This window comes from Meriones unguiculatus, chromosome 8 (assembly GCF_030254825.1).
Source record: "Meriones unguiculatus strain TT.TT164.6M chromosome 8, Bangor_MerUng_6.1, whole genome shotgun sequence".
Taxonomy (NCBI): domain Eukaryota; kingdom Metazoa; phylum Chordata; class Mammalia; order Rodentia; family Muridae; genus Meriones; species Meriones unguiculatus.
The window spans coordinates 15,916,650-15,938,566 of record NC_083356.1 but is presented as its reverse complement, the minus strand read 5'-3'; the positions used below and the strand labels follow the sequence as shown (position 1 = coordinate 15,938,566).

The 21,917-nt window shown below is 45.3% G+C and overlaps 1 protein-coding gene across 5 annotated transcripts in view; it reads left to right on the top strand.

Annotated features, from left to right (window-relative positions):
• Tbc1d22a (TBC1 domain family member 22A) overlaps positions 1-21,917 on the top strand; it is a 275,967-nt gene that overhangs the window by 122,681 nt on the left and 131,369 nt on the right. For all 5 annotated transcript variants that reach the window (XM_060388866.1, XM_060388865.1, XM_060388863.1 and 2 more), the window contains one exon: positions 16,053-16,162. In XM_060388866.1, the coding sequence (XP_060244849.1) occupies positions 16,053-16,162 (110 nt within the window). The remainder of the gene's footprint in view (positions 1-16,052; positions 16,163-21,917) is intronic.

Below are 21,917 nucleotides of genomic sequence, written 5' to 3'. Positions count from 1 at the left end.
TTGCCTTTGTCTCTGCTGTGGACTTACCTCTGCAGAGCACAGACAGCTCCAGCAGCTTCGCTGCTCAGGGGAGGTTAATGACTAAGATGTGAGTGCTGGAAGTCCTTGAAATAAAGTTACATGCATTATGATTATAGCTCTGATGGTATTTATATTTAAATCATTATTACAACAATAATGTACCAGTTTGCCAATAAAATGCAGAACACTTTGGAAGAACAGTCTCCATAACAGTGCATTTTTGAGGCTGGGCTTCACGGTCTAATGTTGGGCCTTTGCAACTGGTTGCATGATTCATGTATTATGTATTTCCAAAGAGTAATGAAGGCTGTGCGGTTTTGCCTAGGGCACTAAGTATTGAAAATATATGGCCAGTCCAGTGGTGCTGAAGGACAGATTGGAAGTCTGCATTGACAAGGCTGTCTTTCATTCTAGGTGGGGTGCCACTGCCTTCCATGGCTTGGAGTTTGATTTGGTGATAATGTGTCATTTGGGACAAGTCCTTTTGCCCTCTGTCCAGCTACAGTGAGGCAGGAAGTGGACAAGCATCTCAGGAGTGACGGATGGCTTTTTTTCTTCAGATCTGTACAAAATTCATAAACCTGATTTATAACCAACAAAGTTTGAGCTGCTTGAAGCAGAAGGCTTAGCTTTATTGTGCAGGAATGTCTTTCTTTTGTTTTGTCCCCAGTCATGGTTATGTGATGAGAGCACACTCTATGCCAGAGGCACAGGCAGACAGTTCTACTTCCCTACTCTTGCCTCTTTGCAATCACATCTTGGAGCAGTTGTGATAAGGATAGGAGTCAGCTAGAGGAGGCCATTCATTATTCCTGAGCAGGAGATGAGCCACATAGCTAAGGCAGGGACGTCTGTATAGGACAGACTTATGTGCTGTGTGAGCGAGTTCTTCCTGAGGTCACTTGTGACCATTTGCTGCACAGTCACCATTGTTCTCTGTGGCATGTCCACTCGTCTTTGAAAGCTTTCCCTTCTGGTTCCAGGCCATTGAGCCCTCCTGGCCTCATCTGTGGTCCCCTTCCTTGCTGTTGTCCCTGACTCCTTATTCTGCTGCCCTCGTGCCTTCCACTGCCTGGCATTTGTTCTCTCTGGTTTTCCTTCTCTGTCTTCTGCTCATGAGTGCTAGTGGCTTCACTGTGCCATATGTGTAGATGCCCACAAGTGCTTTATAGCTGGCTTGTGAACTTCAGTAAGCCACTTACTGCACTTGTGTTTTTCTGGACATAGGGCCTCCTCCTTATCACGTTTGGTCAGGGGTGCTGATGGTGTGCATGGGTGAGGCCTGGTGTTTGTGAGTGTTACTTTATAGTTCAACCTGCCACCTGAACTCCCCTCCCTCCATTGCTTGGTTCCTGTTCAGCTCCTAAAGACATAGCTCATATACTCTGATGTCAGGAGATAGGCCTTTGCTCCCATTTCATTCAGCCTACCTCTCTTCTCTGGTTGCTGTATCCAACCCTTACTTTCTCTTGTCCCTTATACCTTGGGCTCAGGTCCTGAGTCTATGTCTCCACGGTCTTTTATTCTTCTACATTTGGACCAGCTTCATAATCTCTGCCTTGGGTCTCCCTGATAGCATGTCAGTGAGCACCAATGACACCATTTCTAGTTTGACCATACTCTGCCTCTGCGCTCTGGGCTGGGTGCACTAAGCAGGACTATCCATTTTTTTTCCCCCACAGAAGCATCTTGTGATACTGCTTATACCTTCACCCTTCCACATAGGTGTTCCCACTTGTTCCTTTTCACCCCTTCCTCAGGACCTGTCTCCACACAGTGAACCTGGCTGTGTTTGCTAGACCTTTGTACATCATTCTGAATTTGGGTTTGTGTTATGTTTTTCTTATAGGTGGACTGGGGTAATGGGCTTCTGGGAGGAGGAATAGAGAACCAAGCATGATTTTATTCTATCAGATTAAAGCTGCATACTGTCAACATAGCCTCAGCACGGTTGATGGTGATCTTGATCCAGGCTTGGGATAATTGCTTTTCAGTTGTCTCCAGTGTACATTTGTGCTCCCCTTTCACATACTGTCTTTTGGATGGAAGTCATTGTCCAGCCTTCAAGTAAGGAATTGGTGCTATTCTCTAGATTTCTGCATTGAAGCTCTGCCTATTTTCCACATGTGTGCTCTCATCCCTAGTCATTTCTATTAATGAGGATTGCAGAATATTTTAGGATTTGGGTTATAATCCAGTACTGCATTCTTTGGTTTATTGGTGATTCTTTCAGTGTGGTTGTTGAGAGCCCTTTCAGTCGGCTCTCAGCCTCTGCTTACCTCCTTATCACTGTGTGTGTGTGTCTGTGTGTCTATGTCTACTTCAAAAACTCACACTGGTGGTGGTGACACATGCTTTAATCCAGGACTTTGAAGGCAGAGTCGGGTAGAGCTCTGAGTTTGAGGCTAGCCTGGTGAACATAGTGTATTTCAGGCTAGCTTGGTCTGTATGGTGAGTTCTTGGCAACCAGGATTCCCAGCCTCTTTAATTTATTGTATCAAAGTGCTTGTTTGCCAGAAAAAAAATGGCTATGTTTAAAACATAGTTTCATCCCTGTCTGGAAAAACCAAAACAAACAAATAAACAAACAACCAACCAAACAAAATCAGAAAAAACAAAAAAGAAAAACCAACAAAAATGAAACAAAACACATTTTTACTAGGTGTAGACACTTGTAGTGTGAGCAGCTCAGTAGCCCCTGGACGTTTTTCTTGGTTGTTGCTCCAGTCCTGTCTGTTGTATTTATCAGTGGAAATGCAGGCCAGAGGGCACAGATTCCCCACTGTAGACCAGATGCCCTGTGGCCAAAGCAGGCCACCTAGTGTGCCCTGTCCCCTTTACTCCCTTCTGTGGGCCCCTCAGCTTCCTTGATTGGCTGCAGAGCCACTACCTCAGCCTGACCTCCTGTTCACACCTGACTTCCTCCTTCTGGCTGAAGCCTGAGGACTTTCAGACCCTGTTGAGCTTGTCTCCATTTATTAGGCACTCCATATCACTAAGAACACCACAAAGACCTTGAGTGATAGGGAACATTTGCAAACTGTAAAGTGAGTAAAAAAAAAAACCAAAAAAAAAACTGAGAAAGTGTCACATTTACCATGATAATCTGTTTTCTGCCTAATGTCTTCATATACGTATTATGGGTGGAACATTGTGCTAGGTTCTAGGTTCCTGAAGAGTCTGTGAGGATGTTGATGACTGGGGACATGACTAAGAACCAGATGGCAGTGTGCACGTGAGAGATCGGTGGGGCTCTGAGGAAGGGTCCCAGACTAATGTCAGGCATGGAGTTGAGGAGGGTCATAATGAAGGAGGGCAGGGCATGTAGTATACACAGAGGCTTGGGGTATAAGGAGGAAGCTGCTAGTGACTCCAGGGATCAAGCTAATGACTGGAAGGAAGGCTATCAGGGTGGAAACGTCACTCTCTCTAAAGAGGCCTCTGTGAGACTCCTTGTGGCGAGCATTATGGGCCTGTCTGAGAACCTGGCTACCAGTGGGAGCATGGAGACATTCAGGGAGCTGAGGTGGTCAGCTGTGTACGGTTGAAGATGAGCGCTTTCCCAGTGCTCTAGACCCAAGTCACCTGGGTCTGGAATCCTCTATATCTTCTGCCCTTTAAATAGGGTGGGCATCTGCCCCCTTCTTCAAGCATTGTAGACTCTTCCCCCCCCCCCCCCGGCGGCAGCCTTCTCTGAGCCTCCCTTCATCCATTCTGCTTCCAGTTGCCTGCCTGGGTGTGTGGTTCCTATTCCAGGCTCTCTCTGATGTGTGTGACTGCATTGGGCATCACACACAGGTCTTGCAGGCCCACACTTCATCCCACTTCCGTAATTCTCACAGAGCACTGAGTGGCATCTGGTGAGACCCGTCTGTGGGGTGCAGTGGCTCTGTGGTGGGCAGGGGCAGTGGGAGGTGAGCGCTGGCTTGTACAGCTAGGTTGTGGCTGATGCATGAGGTCATAGACAGAAGTGGAGCCCTGCCTTTTGTTCCAGAGCTTGCTGTGTTTGTCTTCTGTTTCTCAAATATAAGGTCCTTGGAAAGAACCAATCTTGGTTTCCCATGTCTGATGTAGCTCCTGTATGGTTGGCAAGCAGGAACTCAAATCCCACTGACCTACTTGGAGGGTGGACAGTCACCAGACCTGAATGCTGTTGCCCACTAATGTCTTCATTCAGCCTGCTGAGAGCTCCCATGAAATGGGTTGTCTGCCTGCTAGGATCTAGTGGGAGATAATGCTGTGTATTTTATACAGCCTTGTCATAACAGATTTTGTATAAATTAACAAAATGTCTCAAAATGCTAAATGCACGTGAAATGGAAGTGACTGAATCCCAGATAAAATCATCCCTGAATAGCCAAAAAAAGTTTTGATCGGCTTTGGAAGTGAAGGGGTTACCCCTGGTGGTATTTTATTGAACCACAAATTGTTATTTATAACCCATGTCAGGAGCAATTAAACTGATTGATGATTAAGAAAGTTTAATAGTTGAATAATAAGATGCAGTTCTTGACAGCTATTTTTTCTCATCCTGGAAGCATATTTTATGAGTCTAATAACAGTGTTGAGGACGGGCTGTATAGCATGTTGTGGTGTAATTATGTGGTGGTAATATAATATTCAGTCTAGTGTTACGTGGTCTATTATGTATAAAAAATTAAAATACCAATTATGATTTTTTGATTTATTATTGAAGTGGTTTATTAATTTTGGCTTACCCAAAATTTACATCTGGAAGCCTTGTTGCTGGTTCTCTTTGCCCTGGCTTTCATGCCAGTGTGAGTTGCCATTACGAATAACTTCTTAGGTTGGTGGGGGAAATACATGACTCAAAAATTGGTTGAGAAATAAGCATTGATGTTACAAAGTAGGAGATACAAATGACCAGCAACTAAAAGCATGTTCTAGCTTCTGAACACATGTGTATGTGTAGAGAAAAGAGGTTTGGCTCCCTAATTGGCAGCGAATATGGTGTAAGCTGTTGAAACATTTGGCTGTTCTTCAGCAGCCAAGAGCTGTAGTTGTTGTGTACTTTCTCAAGGTGTTCCTCATGTGCTGAGAATGGCAGGTGCTGGTTTAGTGGTAGTCTGTCTCGCTGCTTTACTGACAGTCCTTTGCTCAAAGCAGCCAAAGAACAGGATAAAGTCTCGTACCCTGTCCTAGCAGTTGGCACATTCTTATAGTAGGATTTTTTTTCTTGTCATGGTTTGTTTTTAAATGTTCTTTGGAGTGTCAGTCTGGACTGTGTTTCTAGAAGACACTGGTCCTGTTAGCTTGTTGTCTCTGTTTTGTTTTGTTGCTATCTGGCTCCTTAGCCCTTTGAGCTGACCTGTTTTGTTTGACCTCAGCATTCCCTCTCTGGGTATTTTCTGAAAGCTGCCTCCATTTTTATCATTAGGCTCCTGTGGACTTCTGCCCAAAACGTGGTTGTGATTTCTTGTGGTGGGGGATTGTGCCAAAGACTCAGGCTTGTTTTTGCTCAGGCTCCTGGGGGATGGAGAATCACACAGAGGGAATGCCCACTAATGATGAATTGGGCAGGGTCACAAGTCCAAGCTGTCCCTCCAATTTGAGGAAGTTTCTTTTCCTGCCTCCAACAGAGAAGCCTCTGAGTCTGTTTGAATCCTGGTGTCGACATGCTGTGTATTGCTGTCAGACCTTAGTGTGAGGCACGGTGTTGGACCCAATTTAGAAACTGCTTTATCCTTTGTGTCCTTTTGATGCTTGACTCAAAGACCCTCAAATTGACACACGGTGGACAGGTCCAGGCAGTCCAGCTTGTCAACAGCACCTGAGCAGAACACAGAACAACAAGATTCCCAGTCTACTTTTAGGAGAACACATTTTCTTAAAGATGAGAAATGAAAGCATTTTCCAGGCTTCCTGTCTCTCAAATAACCCTCCTGGAAAACACCAGTGCATGCTGAGTATTACCATCTGAAATGCTGGGCCAGAGGTTTAGATGTCAGTACTTAGAGTTTGCAGTCTTTCCACAGATGTTTCAGGTAGAACACCCCATACTTGAAAACCCAAAGATCCAAGTGCTCTGGAGTTAAATATTTTGATTGCTGGTATGATACAAGTCTCAGATTCTGGAGCCCTTAGCTTTGCAATTTGGAGTCCAGGGTGTTCAACTTGCCTATACCCAAGGCAATGGGGCCTTCACTCTTGGTTTTAGATAACTTGCTTTCATTCTGATAGTTCACCTTTTTTTTTTTTAAGTCTTACATAGCATTAGTGTTGATCCTAATTTCTAAACTGCTTTTGAATAAACACAGATATTCATTATACTAATTTATGACAATCTAGGTTTTGAAAACTCACTGAAAATGTCATGGAACATGACATATGAATGTCAAGGATGTTTCTAAGTTCTTCTTAAATTTGTGCCCTAGATTCATTGTGAGTTTTCACTGTGGAATGACACCTAGGTTCCTGGCCCACCCACTAAAACCCTAGCAGCTTAGAGGATGAGGTATGTCTATTTGCCTATATCCTCAGGTTTCTGTATTTTTCCTGTGACCATGATTGACCCATCCTTAGAGTTGACACACACCTGGAATAAGCACAGAGGCCTCAGCAGCCACGCTCCTGTCGCAGTAATGTGCCCTAATTTCTGTGTGATTTGAGGCTTCTAGCCTAGGCCCATATCTCAAGTCTTGGATTTTGTGATTTTTAACACAAACATGTTGAAGTAGAAAACTTCTCTGTGTAATTTGGTTAATAGAGACCATATTTTCTATAGTTCCTCTCTCAGTGGCCTTGTGCTTACCCAGAAAATTGACACCAGATTTTGACGTGTCATTAGGTCTTTCAAGGTCACATGCTGAGGCCTCACACTGAGTACAATAAAATAATGTCTGGCCATGCAGCCTAGGCCAGACTAGAATTTTTTGTGTATCTCAGGATGGTTTCAAACTCTTGATCCTCTTGCCTCAGCCTCAAGTACTGGGATTTTAGGTGTGCACCACCATGCATGACCATTAGTGTTCATTTAAGTGATGGAGGTGATTGTGAAGGTTGCTTGTCAGATAGTATTGTGACTGTGGACTGTGATGGGCTACTCTGCAGGGGACTATAATGAGACAGCTTCACATCTGTGTATTGATACAATATTCCTGAGCCCTTTGAGATGCTAAGCTGGGCCAGTATGCTATGAAAGAAGAACACTTTCTCCAGCTAGATGCAGATGTGCTTAAGACCTGGCCAGGGAGAGCCTCTGGCAGTAGAAGAGACAAAAATGCAGATTCTACCTTATTAATGCTGATATTTCACCTACCAGTATAAAGGGATGAAGGGAAAGTGCCAGGGTTGAGGAGTAGTGTTTTCACTCCCTGATGGCTTCCTGTAAATCTGTGTGTGCCCCTAGCTAGTCTGTGTCTGGAGCCTCAGCCTCCTGACACCTGCTCAGCCTTCCACCTGCTGCTCCCTGTTGAGGCAGTTGTGGCAATTGCTGTGATCTTTCTCAATGTGCTTCACATCCTGGTGCAGAAAAGATGCCCTGGGGCATCCCTCATAACAGTATGATGTGGGGCCGGAGAGATGTTTCAGAGGATTGTAAAGCACTTGCTGTTACTGTAGAGAACCTGGCTTTAGTTGCCAGCACCCACATGGCAGCTCACAGCCATTTATAGCTCTAGTTCCAGGGAGTCCACATCCTCTCTGGCCCCTGTGGCATGAAGCACTCATTCAGCATATATACATGCAAGCACTCATACACATACAGAAAATAAAATAAATAAAACTTAAAAAAAATAGTAGGATATGTGATCTAATGTCCACCTCCAGAAGAAAGGATGTGGCTGAGCAACTGGGGTCAGCTCCCCGGAAGAATGTGGAGCAGGTTCTGCCGTGGTTGTAGATTTGTGGCTAATTTCCCCTTGTAGGTAGTATTTTGAGTTACTTAAATTTCTTCTGCAGCTGATTTTTCAAAAAGTACCTGGTCATTTTACTCCACCAAGAACTTGGACCTTCCCTGCCAACTTTTGCATGCTAGTCCTTGTGATAGTCATTGCTAATTATCAATTTGACAGAGTCTAGAATCACCTGAGAGATGGGCCCCTGGGTGTGTGGGGAGGGATTGTCTCGATTATGTTAATTATGGTAGGAAGACCTGCCCCCTGAGGCTGGCACCATTCTCTAGGCAGGGAATCCTGAACTGCAGGAAGGGCGCTGAGCACCAGCGTCCACTCTTCTGACTGTGTATGCAGTAGGACCAGCTACTTCAGGCTCTGGCTGCCTTGATTCCTTTGACTCCTCCTGCCAGCCTGTGCTCTGAGATTCTCTCCAGGAGCCCTCAGTGGATGTGGTTAGCCCCTCCCCCCAAAGCCTTCTTGGTCCTGTTAGGGCTTAGGACTATGTTTGGAGCTGGCCTTATGGGTTCTAAAAATCTGCTTCTTGTTGTTCCTTGGATTGGGCAGGCACCACTTTTACTGAAACAAACATCCCAGTTTGGGCGAGCAGTGTATGTCTTCTGGATCAGTTGGTTTTACTTCAAGGCTTTAGCTGGCTTCTTTCCCCCATAGCCATTTCAGGGTGTTTTCTTTATTCTCAGGTAGACTACTGCCATGTATTTCTTACCGAGAAATAACTCTTTGTAGATTATTGTTATGAGCTGTTGGCCTGTAATAAATTTGTTGGACTTTCCCTCTTACAAGCACTTACGAGTTTTTACATGCTACGGTAGCCCTGTTTTTCTGGCTGACTTGCTGACCTGCCTCTGAGGGTGTGTGGTTGAACCACACAGCTTCCCCACAGCCTGGGCTACATTCTTGTTTGTGGCCTCTAAACAACCCACTGAGCTGACTTTTGTCTCAGTGGAAGACCCCCTGGTGTGGAGTGAGCAAAACCTTCTCTGTGGGGCTGACTGACCAAGAATTCCAGATGAGCAGCCTGTGTGGCTGGTCTTCTTTTGTTTCTTTACTCTCTCTGCTGTTTTATTTACAATCTAAACCAGGGCTGTTTTACTGATTGGTACAAAGACCTGATCATACATTGTAGGTTATTTTTGACTTGATTAGATAAAGAGGTAAATCAGTTCAGTGGACTGATTTATGATCAGTTTGTATTTTCTGAATGTTCATTCTCCATAGGTTCCCACTGCTGAGAGGTGGGTGTCTGTGGTGTCTCCTAATTGGAATACAGCCTCAGAAAGGTCTTAGCTGAAAGTCCTAGACACCTTTTCTCATTAAGGAATAACGATGGACCCAGATCTCTTAATACCGCATTCAGGCAGGCATCCTGTGAGGTGACAGAGTGCTGGGCCTGCTCTGAGCCCAACGTCTTGTGGCTTAAGGACCCACGAGGTTCATGGATTTTCCACTGTCCTGCGGTACGTGGCAGGGAGAGCAGGGTTGGGGTAGAAAGCCTCCTCCACCGAAACAGTTAGGATCCCCAGGGGCATATGAGCACCCTGCTTTCCTGAGAAACTGCACTTATAATTTTCAAAGGCAAACTCAGCTTTTTAACAGCTATAGCTTTTTGAGGGTTTCAAAATAGCAAAATTGTTCTCCATCTCTTGAGAGAACTGAGTCTTCTTGAGGAGGTGGCGAGGGCGAGTTAAGGGGGCATTCTGGGAAGAATGCTTGCTTCTTTCAATTTAAGTAAGTTCCTTTTTATTGTAGAGTTGTTTGTACTGTCATTGGCATGCTCAAATGAGAGTTTTGATACACCGCCTTTAGTTAGGTAAAAGCCTGAATATTTTCTGTAGCTGAGAAACTAGACTGGCGCTTAGGTCTCATTCTTCAAGGAATGGTTTTTCTCGTTATGTTTGTAATTAGTCATTCCTCCTAGACCACAACTCTTTGAAGGAAGTCTGTTTATTCCCTTGTCATGCATTTAACGAGCATCTGCTCTATGCTGGGTATTGCTGTAGGTGCTAGCTTCAGGTACTTACTTACTTACTGTGTCGAGGGTCAGTTGCAAGGGAAGCATAGATAGAAGATAGTGTTTGTGTGGGGCCTCTGCAGGCTACATGCTGTTCTTTGTAGTGGGGATTGTGACTTGATCCATTCCCCTGTGCAATTTCTGACTGTAGTAGCCCATACTCATCTGTGCTGCAGTGGGCATTGCCCCATGGCCTTTGCCCACCTCAGAATCTCTGCATCTTTCTCTGTCCTGTTCTACACCCAACTTAAGTTGGGCTGGCTCCCAGCTCTCAGTGTCTCTCTGATGATAAGGATCTACATGGGTCAGCCCAGAGCCTAGTGTCCAGGCTCTGAGAGTCTCACCTGCACCCATGTCAACACCCACCTTCCTTCCCACCACCATGAACTTAATATGGGCAGGCACCCACACCGGGCAGGCACTCCCACTCTTCTGTTTCTGTCTCACTTGCTTTTTTCTGCTTTTAAAAATTACTTATTTATTTATTTATTTATTTATTTATTTATTTGTTTATTTGTTTTCAGGCATACCTACATTGAGCAGTCAATAAAGACTGAGTCCAAAGGGTAATGAAGGAGCAGTGGGCCCCTCCACTCTTTTTAAAACATTAAGGTTGCTCTTGTCTAACCCTCTTTCTTTCTATCCCAGTTTCTTGTTAGTGCTTCAGGCTTTCGACAGAACCAGTTACCACTTCAGCAAATAGTTTTTCTATACACAAAAATGTCTACAGACGGTGGTGTTGTGAAGCCACGAGCCTGGGCGCATTAAAAGAGGGTTATGTTTTGTTTTGTTTTGAAAGAACAAAAATGACATCATGGGCCCAAGAAGTGTCTTTCTTTCTGTGCTTACATCCCTACCAGCATCTGTCATCACAGAGCCAACCTCTTCCTGAGTCTTGCTTTCCTGCTTGTGTGTTCTGTGAGGTTGATCAGGGCTCTGCAGGGTGTGTTGGGGGAAACTGGGGACAGAAGTGTGTTGCTGTGGGAAAGGGGTGCTGATTCTCATCACTGAGACTCTCTTGCAGGTCACTGAGCCGTTGGTCTTGGATATGCGCTTGCTCACCCACCTCACCCTTATCATGTGCTTCTTGATTGTTCACACCCCTCCCTCCTACCACGGGTTTGTGCTGTGTGGTGGCTGAAATTTTCAGCTGTGGAGTGGAGTGGGAACTGCGGCTGTGGTTTCTTCTATAACCTTGAATTAAACATTATTTATATTAGAATTAAACATTCCCACTGCAAAACCAATTTGATCATACTGTTAGTTGTTTCTGCTGAACCAGAGTTTTGTGGATTTATAATCAGGAGTTGTGGTGATACCCTCACCAAAGCAGGACCCTTTCTCCACGACAGAACCCAAATCTACGTAATTAAGTGGTACAATCTCCATCACCGAAGTGTCAGGGTTTCAAATTTAAAACTCCCAAGTTGGGAAATGTGAAGATTAGATCCATAGAGCAATTCCAGCTTGCTTATAAAGAACAGAATATTTTTGATTACCAGTTAAGCTCCTAATTATGTGAAGAGGTTTATTGCAGGGTTTGTGCAGCATAGGTGATTAGTGTCGTCATGACAACAGCCCCTCCTTTCTTCCTGCCTCCAGGAGCTTGCTCTTTGCCAGGTGCTAGCTCTTTACCTACAGCCTGGCATACTATACATCTGATCCTTTGACAGGAGGGAAGACATATAAATTGGAGCCATTTTCCACTTTTCCAGTCACCACCCTCTGTTACCTGAGTTGTTATGAAAGAGATCGTAGCTCCAGTCATTGCCTCATATTACAAGGTAAAATTTGAGTGCTTAGATGCCTTGGCCATTTCAAATCCTGAGGCATTGGAGGCTTGTGAAAGAAGGGAGGTCTCCCTGTTCAAGAGCCCTTAACGTGGGGGGACCTCATGGCATCAGTTCAGTTCAGTTCTTTGCCTGAGTGACAGCACATGTGCTGAATGTTTTGCTGACAGTTTCTGTTCACTGAGTCCTACTTTCTAAAGTTGTAGCTGTATAAGCGGGTTAAGTTAGCTATTGCAGGAGCTCCTCCACTCCACACCTGGCCAGAGGACATGACATATCAGAGAGGCAGATGAAATGTAGAGGGGAGCATTCAGGATTAACATCAGGCTCTGACCCTTCTAGTCCTTGTCCTGAACACATCACCTACTAGTAGGGCCCTGGTCTGTGCTCTTCCACTAAGTGGGTTGAGTGTATGCAAACAGGCTCTATCACAGACTCAGAACAAAGACTCTACGGTTAGCAGATGTTGTGTAGGTTGCTGTCAGTGATGAGGCGGGCCTGATCCTCTTGTTTCCAGGTGTGGAAAGATGGGCAGAAATTTTTATTCTTTGCTTCCCTAACATAGCGTTTTTATATTGCAAAGCAACTATTTAATACCTGTGTTTGCCTCATGTTCAAGGGCCCAGATTGTTTCTTCTATCTATCCACCTCCCCACGACCCACCACTTATCACCTACTTTCCTCCGCTGCAGCTTTCTGTCTACCCTGGAATCCATGCAGACTCTTGGGATGGTTAGGGCTTTCCCCCAAGTGCTGCACTCTCCAGAACAGTGTCACACATGCTTGTTTCCATTCTAGTTTATAATTAAATGGAAGAGCAGGAACTAGACTCCTGTCAGATTTCAGGTGAAAAATTACTGTTAGTAATTTGTTAGGTCAGAAGTCACCTTGGAGAATCTATGAGGTACTTAGCCCTTTTACGGGTCCCTGGGTCCAGTCCTGGGCTAAAGTTGGGCGCAGCCTCCCTGTCTGAGTCTAGTGGTACACTGTGCATCACCTACCTTCCACTGCAGCCACCTGCTTCTAGACGGATTGTGGAAAAGAGTGTGTACACGACTCAGGGAGGAAACAGTGGTCACTGACCCCTAAGGACCCAACATCTGGGTGGTGCAGTTTTCCTTAGGCCCTGCCCTACAGCTGGCCCACTGTCTGTGTCAGGTTTCCTATACTGTCCTCACCTTTGTGTTGATAGCTTTTTCTTCTGAAATACGTTTCTCCCTCAGAACCCTAGGGTTGCTTGGGATTCCTTAATATTGACATTGTCTTTCTTATCTGCATCTTAGCTGAAACCTCCCCATGGGGCTTCCCTGGTAGTCCCTCTCCAGTTCTCTCCCTCTTGACCTTTTGCACTCCTTCCCTATGGCAGGTACACTCTGTGGAGACTTCATCTTTTGGAGGTAGATGGTCTTGCCTGAGAGGACTCTCCCCACCCTCTGTTTGTCCTCTGACTGGCTCTCAGAGTCACTAGGTCAGCATATCAGTTCCCAGTAGGCGGAAGGGGAGTCATGTCAGCTGGTCTTGCCTACGGTGCTGTCCAGGCCATTTCTCTTAGAATGGTCAGCATCATGTTCTCTTTGGGGGTGACCTCTGTGGGTGTGCTTGGAAGTCTGCACTGGTTCTGAATCTGTACCCAAAGCCTGCATCTTCCAAAGTGTCCCAGGCTTCCATCCTTGCCTATTTACAGTATCTGTGGCTGCTGTGGGGGCCAGGGTATTTATCTCACTCCAACAGTGAGGGCAAGCCTGACTCTTTTGGCGTTTAGAAGACAAATCGGCAGAGGGCTTCTTGGAGTTAAATGCCATTACTTCATTACATTGAAGAGTAACAAATGACCTGCTGTGAGAAATGACACCCAGAATAGGTTGCTGACATTTCCTTGGATAAAATAATAAGCTGGCTAAACAGACTAAGAAATATTGAGGCTTCTGCCCGCCCCATGCAGGGCCAATTTCATGTACGCCCAGGCTGCTTCTGTGAGCCGGAGGTCCGAGAGGGCTCTTCTCACTGTTTACCTTTTATTATGCCTGAGGAAGTGTCTCTATGCTTGGAAGGCCCTTGAAGAAGAATATGTCAATGGAAAACATCTCAGAAGATGTCTTCTGACTGTGGTTGTTGATTCAATGCCCTGAGCCTGGAAACAAAATCAGACCTGCTCCTAGGCTCACAGGATGGGAATCAATTCAGCTAAAACATTTTTTTCCTCAGGAAGCAGGAGGAGGCAATTCACACCCACATCTGCATTCTTGACCTTCCCATTTCATTGAGTGGAAAGGGGAGCAGTGGGGCTGAACTGGATGTGAGGCAGGTTGAGGTGTTTCCCCTATTGCATCTGCCACCTGAGAGAGGTGATAAAGTCTGCCTCTGGAGCCCGAGGGACCAGGTTGAGAGCGAGAGCGAGAGAGCACCGTTCTCACACCATCTCTGAGGAGCTGCATCAACGGGTGTATTCAGATCAAGTGCTGGCTTCGTGGATCAGCAGGGTCCCGAGAGCAGACATTTTTCAGGAGTGGGCTTCTGAGGGCAGACTATGGAGGGAGGATTCTTGCATCTCTATAGGACAGTAGGGGACAGAATTGCCAGAGAATGTGGCTGTCTGACAATTTAGGTGAGGTACCACAGCTGTACCAGCCATGCCTGTGCTACCACAGTCTGACCTGTATCCACGGGAAGGGGGAAAGTTGATGACTAATTGTGTCTTGTAGGGTGGTAAATTCATTGGGTCCAGTATAACATGAGTGACAGCATCCTTCACATATGGTCAGTAGTCACTGGCTCTGGTTCCATCTTTCTGCCATATGGGCTGTTCAGGCCCTTGAACATGGCTTTTCCTTTAATAGATTAGCTTCTTGGGGGACATTGTCTATGCTGCTTAGCTCTATGTCCAGGGCTTGAGCCGTAGTGATAGTTACCATATTTAGTATCAGTCCATCACCCCATAATTGAGACAATCCACTCTTTGCCTGCTTAGAGAGGTTGCTCAGTCACATACAGGAAAGATGTTCTGCCCACTCTCCAGCATACAGGCATCTTGAAAACACACTAGTGAAAGAGGCTAGGCACCAAGGTCTCAGGGAACGGGCTCCTGCCTCTAAGGCATCCAGAATAGGCGTGGCTGCAGACAGGAGTTAGGTGGGTGCTGCCCGGAACTGGGAGGAGGGCAGGAAGGGGGTGACTCCTGAGGATACAGGGGTTCTTACTGTAAGGAACATGCTCCGGAGCTCATGGTGGTGATGTCACAAGCTCTTTACACAGACTGCCATGTGTTTGCATTCTGTAAATGTGGTGAATGTCCCACATTTACTCCTTTAAAGAATAGATTTCGTGGTATGAATTATGTCATGATTCAAAACAAAACAAAACAAAACCCCCAAACTTAAGCAGTGCCATGGAGAGAACTGGGGCACTAGCACCATTTCCTACAGACCCAGTGTCACTGTGGGTGAGGTATGAGCTGGTGGCCACAGAGCCAGAGAGCTGGGTCCTGAGTGAGTAAGGCGATTGCCATCTCCAGGCTCTGTAGATCAGCACAAAGACCCTACCTGTCAGCAGGGGATGATGGGAAAATTATATACTCTTGATAATTGTTAGCATTGCTGGGCTTTGCCCCAACTTTCTACGTGTGTCTGGGCTAAAATGTTTCCTTCTTAAAGAACTTTTTCTTTATAAAGATGTGCGTGTGTTTACAAATAAAATGGAAATAAGAAAATGATAAAATGGGTGGTCAATTTTAAACTATTTATGAGCATTTTCTTGGGTAATAGTCCTTCTAAGGGTCCAAATGAATTTACGCAAATATCTGATGAGCCGTTTCAATTAGGCATCTGTTTTCTCTACTTTCAGAAGGAAATTATTTCCAACACTATTGTCTTCTCTGAAGCTCATCTGTGTCTCTGCCTTCTGGGGTATTAGATGGTAGCACAGAAGTTTTTAACCGGAACAATTTGGGAAGCTCCACTTCAGAAATCGTATTCTAGAGGAATTATTACCAAATGAATATGTAAATGTATTAGAAGCAGAGTTTTTAAAACTGATAAAGAAACTTTCTTTTCTGTTAGGGCTTAGCCATAGATGTTAGGTTTTCTCTTTCTAGAATATGAGATGTCTGAGAAGTAATAATTTATAATATATTAATTATGCTAATTAATCGGAGTGGATTCAGAATATTAATTATCTGCAACTAATTAGGTATTAAAATTGAGAACCATTAAGTGATGAGGTGTGGGGCTCATGAGTCATTTATTCAGCATGATGAAAACCGTGGAGGGAGACTGGCGTGCATGTGGATGGCTGCGTTCCCCATGTGTTTATCTCACATGGTTGATTGCTTCTTGTATCTTCCATGCTTGTTCTGCGCAGACCAGGAGGATGTGGACGAGGTCGATGTCTCCAGTGTGCCTGCAGAGGTGCTTCGCAACATTGAGGCCGACACCTACTGGTGCATGAGCAAGCTGCTGGATGGCATTCAGGTAAGCCTGAGGCTTGGGGGTTGTAGACAAGATGCTGCATCCCAAATGATGGAAGGCCACTGGACTCTACTCCACTAACTGGCTTCTGAATTGAAGCTATCTCCCTGAAAAAGCAGGTAGCCTTTCTCTGTCTGGAGCTCCTCATGGTCACAAGGCATGCAGTGGGTCATACATGTTCCTGGTTATAGGAACAGTCATTGTGTTCTGCCAAGTATTCCAGTAGGAAGGTGTGTGGAGTCTGATCCCTATGCCCTGGTCACTCCATGAATTCTGCCTATATTCTCTAGCCTTCAGCACCACTGTGGGCACTGGTCCCTGAGTTCTTAGCAAGTTACTAGACACCTATCGCTTAAAAAAAGGATATCAGGCCCAGGCAGTATCCCTATTCTGTATCTTCTAGGCCTATGAGTAGCCCATAGCCCTTCCAGATGTAGTGGCAAGGCTCTCTATGCATGGGCCACTTCCACTATGCCTGGTCCATGTGAAGACACCAGCTATTAGAGTCCTGGTTATCTGGGTACCATGATGGGGACATTGTTGATCTCTTTGTGGAAGCTTGAGTTAGTGTCTGGGATGTTCACAGAAAAACCCAATGGCAGCTTGATTTTATGTAAACAGTGTTTGTGTGTGAGACCTGCACAGTGCCTAGGAGGATCTCAATAGCTGATGAATTGGGAATGGGGACAGCTGCCGAGTGACTTAGCAATGGCTGAAGTCAGCCATTTGATCAGCCTTCAAATGCCCTGTGGAATGTTTTGGGTTTGTCTTGGCCCAGAATACCTTTCATAAACACCCGCTTTGTACCTGACATCATGTTCTACACCCTTGAGAAGGAGCCTGGAGCAAGGCATGAGGTATGTCTGGAGGACCACATTGTGGGCTTGGGCCCAGATGTTTCATTACTCTGTCTAGAGGTGGCAAATACATACTTCCAGGACTAAAGGTGACCAAAGGAAATTCCTAGGAGGACAAGGAGTTTTGTTGACAGAGGAGGGAGAAGGTTAGAGTGGGATTTAACTGTCTTGAGGAATCAAATTTCCAAGGTTCTGTCTGGGAGCCACTTGGAGAAGCCATACAAAGAAGGCATGATCTGTGCCATGCCAGCTGAGGTAGACTCTTAGCCCTCAGGGCATCAGGCATCCAACTGGGTCACAGTGCCCTCATCTCTTTGAGTGGCTGTCTCTGCTCATCTACTGGATCTGAAGGTCAAATAAAGATTCAGAAAATGTATGGTTTAGACCCTGAGGCTTAATCTGAGTGGGTCAGCTAAGTGGCATGTCAAGGAGACCTGAGTTTGCATTGCTTTTCATACCTGAGGCTGACGGGGAGAAATTAGCATCCTCTGTATAACTGAAGAGCGGAAACCTCTTCTTTGCTCTTGATCCAGATGGCCCTTGACTTATTTTGTTTCTTATAAAGACAAATGTGCCCACTAGAGACGTGTTTTGGCCCAAGCATCAATTCATCACTTCCCTCCTTTGTTAATGTTTTCATATTTTTTACTCCCTCTTCAAGAACTTAAGGTTTTTCTCTGTTAGAGAAGGGGAATCATAATGTAAAAGTTTATAAATTATCATTGTCGCTTCTCTGATTGTGAGTGATGGGACTTGTGCCATTTAAATACAAGATTATCTGGCTTCTGTTTGTAAATAAGATCGCTGTACAACAGAATCAATGCTGGCCTTTCATTTTTCACCTGAGCTCTGTTGTTGGGCTGAGTGGTTTATTGACAGGGCTGACAAGCAGAAGGCACCACACTCCTCTGGAGCCTCTTTTTACTGCACGTTCATAGCACAGTGGTAGCTCTCTGTCTTTCCCTCTCATGGCTAGGATTGATTCCACATGAGCCTCATGTGAGCTGAAATTGAAGGTTCTCATTTTCACCATTTGGGATTTGGGAGCTTGACTATTTCTTGTGACTAAGGCGATCCCAAGAGGCTGATGACTTCCATGCAAGAGCCAGTTTTGTTTTAGGTTAGCCTGTGAGGCTATGAGCTTGTTTAAAATACAGGCTTGAATGGACCAGCAGGTTATTCCCAGAGGGCTTGCCTGATCTGTCCTTTACCAATGGTGGCTCATCTCTAGCCCACTTTCCACTCTTGGTCAAACTTCCCTCTTCCCTATTCTTTGTTCTATTAGAATCCTCCTCCCTGAATATCTATTTTCTTGTGCCATGGTCTAGATTGGAAGCCCTCAAAAAACAGTCTTGGTTTTGTTGATTGCAGATTCTCCTATTTAGCCTTTACCTATGTCTCCAGCATTTTCTATAAGGCTAGGTTGACTTTTCAAAGCGTGTTATCTATCTCCACCACTTCCTGAGGGACTTCCATGGAGTCATGGTTCCAAACTAGGGCCACAGGCTTTGTTCCTTCAGGGATGAAAATGAGAGGTGGGTCTATCACCTACATGTGGGCACTGTGCCTTGTATCAGATCCAATGTCCTGCCTGTGCACCAGGCGGATGCTCAGAGAAAAAGGCCACTGTCCCAGGTCACACAGCCTGTGAACGAGCCCACATTTGTACTCCCATGGCTGCTGTGGCTTCTGCTTTGCTAAAGTACGTAGGATGAGTTGTTTTGCAAGGCATGTTCTAGAGCAGTGGTTCTTAATCTTCCTAAGAAATGCTATGACCCTTTGATACAGTTCTCATGTTGTGGTGACGCTCCCACCCCAACCACAAAAATATTTTTGTTACCACTTCATAACTATAATTTTGCTACTGTTATAAATTGTAACATAAATATTTTTGTTGATAGAGATTTACTAAAAGAGTTGTGACCCACAGGCCGAGAACCACTGTTTTAGAGGCTAGAACCACATTTGTCTTTCATTTTGGTTTTGGACTCTGGATAGCTTAGCTATGCTTGGTTCATTGTGGCCTCAGTTGGAGAATCTGTGCCTACTAAGTTTTTGTAATTGATTTGGTAACTATTAATTCTTCCAGAGTATGATTGAACATGCCTGGGCCAGTGCTGAATGTGACCAGCACTGCCAACATACTTCTGGGCTAGATCTGAAGCCCGTCAGGCTAGGTAGGAGATAGGATAGCAGTGGACATGAGCAGAGAGTATTGGCCATGGACTCTGGCTCAGGAGGATGGCAGACTTCAGACTGCTTCCACCGCGGTTGCTGGGACATGCTGGGTGACCATGTGAAGAACATGTATGATTTGGTTTGGTGGCTTGTTAGCAGCAAGGGCAGTCCTCCAGAAAGGAAATGTGCTGGCTTGCCAACAGCCAGTCAGTGCATTTGAGGAGAGTCTGCACATGCACTGTAGCCTAGGTTTTTCTTGCCCTGGAAGGTGTGAAGTCCTAGAAAAGCTGGCCCTGCCCTGGGAGGTCTGGGTGGAGGGGTGTTCAGAGCAGTTTCCCATGCCTGCATGTTTCAGGGTCACGAAAGTTCTCCAAGTTGATTAGACCATCACCAGTCACATTCCTTAGCATTGTTTCTTCCCCCAAAGTAGTGAGTGATAATCTTCTAAAATTTAAATTCTTTACTTGGAAGTTCAAATGTTGTTATCTGTTATCTGAAGTGACAGAGTAACTAATCATTTTGAGGAAAATGACTGGTTTTCATAGGTTCACATAGCCAGTTTGCCTTTAAAAGTGAAGAGATTGTCCTGTTTAGTTCACAGCTACAGTAGCCGTGTGGAACTTTCCTGGAGGACAGCCCTGCTGTCTCCATATACAAGGCTTTCCCTGCCCTCCATCCTGCCTCAGAATAGTACAGTGGTGCTTCTTCCTGACAGAGCTTGAACACTGTTAGTTATTCCCATCTTTAGAGACAAGGTCTGTCTGTGTAGCCTTGGCTCTCCTGGGACTCGCTCAGTAGACCAGGCCAGCCTCGAACTGGTAGAGATTAATTTGCCTCTGCAACCCATTATACACAACAGGAGAGGATTAGTGGACCTGGAGGATCTGAGGAGATGAAAGGGTGGGCAGACCCAGGCAGAGAGAATAGCTGGAGTAAAGATGACACTGGAAAGATGATGGACTTTTGCATTTTTGTTTTTGTTTTATTTTATTTGTGAAGGTATAAGGTGGATACCACACTCACCTTGGCCTTAGAATCATAAGACTTTGTTGCTTAGAGTCAATAAATAAAGCACATTTCGAGAGAGAGAGAGGAACCAAGTTAACATCATACAGACATGAGGTGGAAGGTATAGAACACAGAGAAGAGGGACTCTCGGAGGAAGTGTAGGTGGTGACCTACAAGCTACAAATGGAGATGGAGGTAGGAGAGAAACGGCCACAGAACCCGCAGAGGCAGGAGAAAGCAGGAAAAGATGCTTGATGCTATGAAGAAAAGAAACTGCCAGAGTAGACTGGGAAGGCCAGTTCAAGGCCAGCTGGTTTACATAGTGAGTTCCAGGTCAGCCAGGGCTATATAGTGAGACCCTGTCTCAAAAACCAAAAGCAAAAAAAAAAAAAAAAAAAAAGTATAAGGATTCCATCTGGGAAGGAGGAGGATGGAGAAGGATGTCTCAGGAGTTGGAGGTAGGGTAATGAGGTGTATACAAATATAACAAAACCCATTGCTGTGCATAATTAATAAATGCCAGTGAAAAATTCAATGAATTCCTAAAATGAAGAGCATCTGTACTGCAGTCTCAGGCTGGGCCAGTGGACACCTTGAGTCCTCGGGTCAACTAGAGTACAAATTCTCTCTCTTGTAGCTCCCATGTGACAATGGCCACCCCAGAAATGGCCAAGGGGCTATACAAATCATAGTCTTCCCTGCCTGTCTGTCTGTCTGGTACCTTGTTCTCTTGATCACATGACCCATTTTGCAACTCAACTGCCCATGAGTTTCTGTGGCTTGGGTCTCTGTCACCATCTGGAATGTGAGGTGAGGCCTTCTGGGTCTCCTGTGAGATGGCACAGTAGACTATAATTTGACCCCTATGCAAACACAGTTGTTTTGCCCCCACGTACACTTATAGGCCAGTAAGAGGTGTCGTTAAAATAGGACTTGCTTGGCCTAGGTTCTTTCAGCTGTACAGTTTTTTATTTTTGTTTTAAAATAGGGTCTTTCTTTATAGCCTATGCCAGCCTGGAACCTGTGATCCTTCCGTTTCAGTTCTGCTTCTGACATATAGGTTATATGTTAATGTTTCTTGGTGTCTATAGCTTCCTTTGGGGAATGGCTTTTGGTATAGACTGTGGAAATAGATAGGAACAAATTCTGCTGGCTGGATAGTTCTTTACAAAGGACTGCATGGAGACAGGTGGCTGGCTGGCTTCAGGCCCGATGAAGCTGGTTTGAATGTTAGCACTCTGAGGGTACAGGCTGATGATTGACCTCCGCAGAATCTTAGCTCCTTGCTGTCACAGAGTCCAAGGTGTGGGTGTAGTTATAAGTTCTGGGCTGCCGGCGCCCTTCTCCGGCTCCTAGGGGATTATTCTTGTGCTTTTGCCAGTCTGTTCATTTCCCTAACAGCACTCATGCCAGGGTTTGTCGGCTGGCCATTACTTCCTGAATTACAGCTTCGTGCTTGCCTACCCTGAAGTCATACTATTACTCTTGGACTCATTACTTAGCAGGACAGCTTCTTTGAGGAGAAAAGAACCGTTGCCTTTTATAATTAGTCATTTACATTTCCTTTCCTTGGGGAAGAATTATTCAATCTGAGAACTGGTTGGTGGCCTGGCAGAATAGGCATGGGAGAGAAAGTGGCTCCTTTATCCTGGAACTTGAGAAGGCTACCAGAGAAGGCTGGTGCCTGTCCTGGCATGTCCTGGCATGGGAGGTGA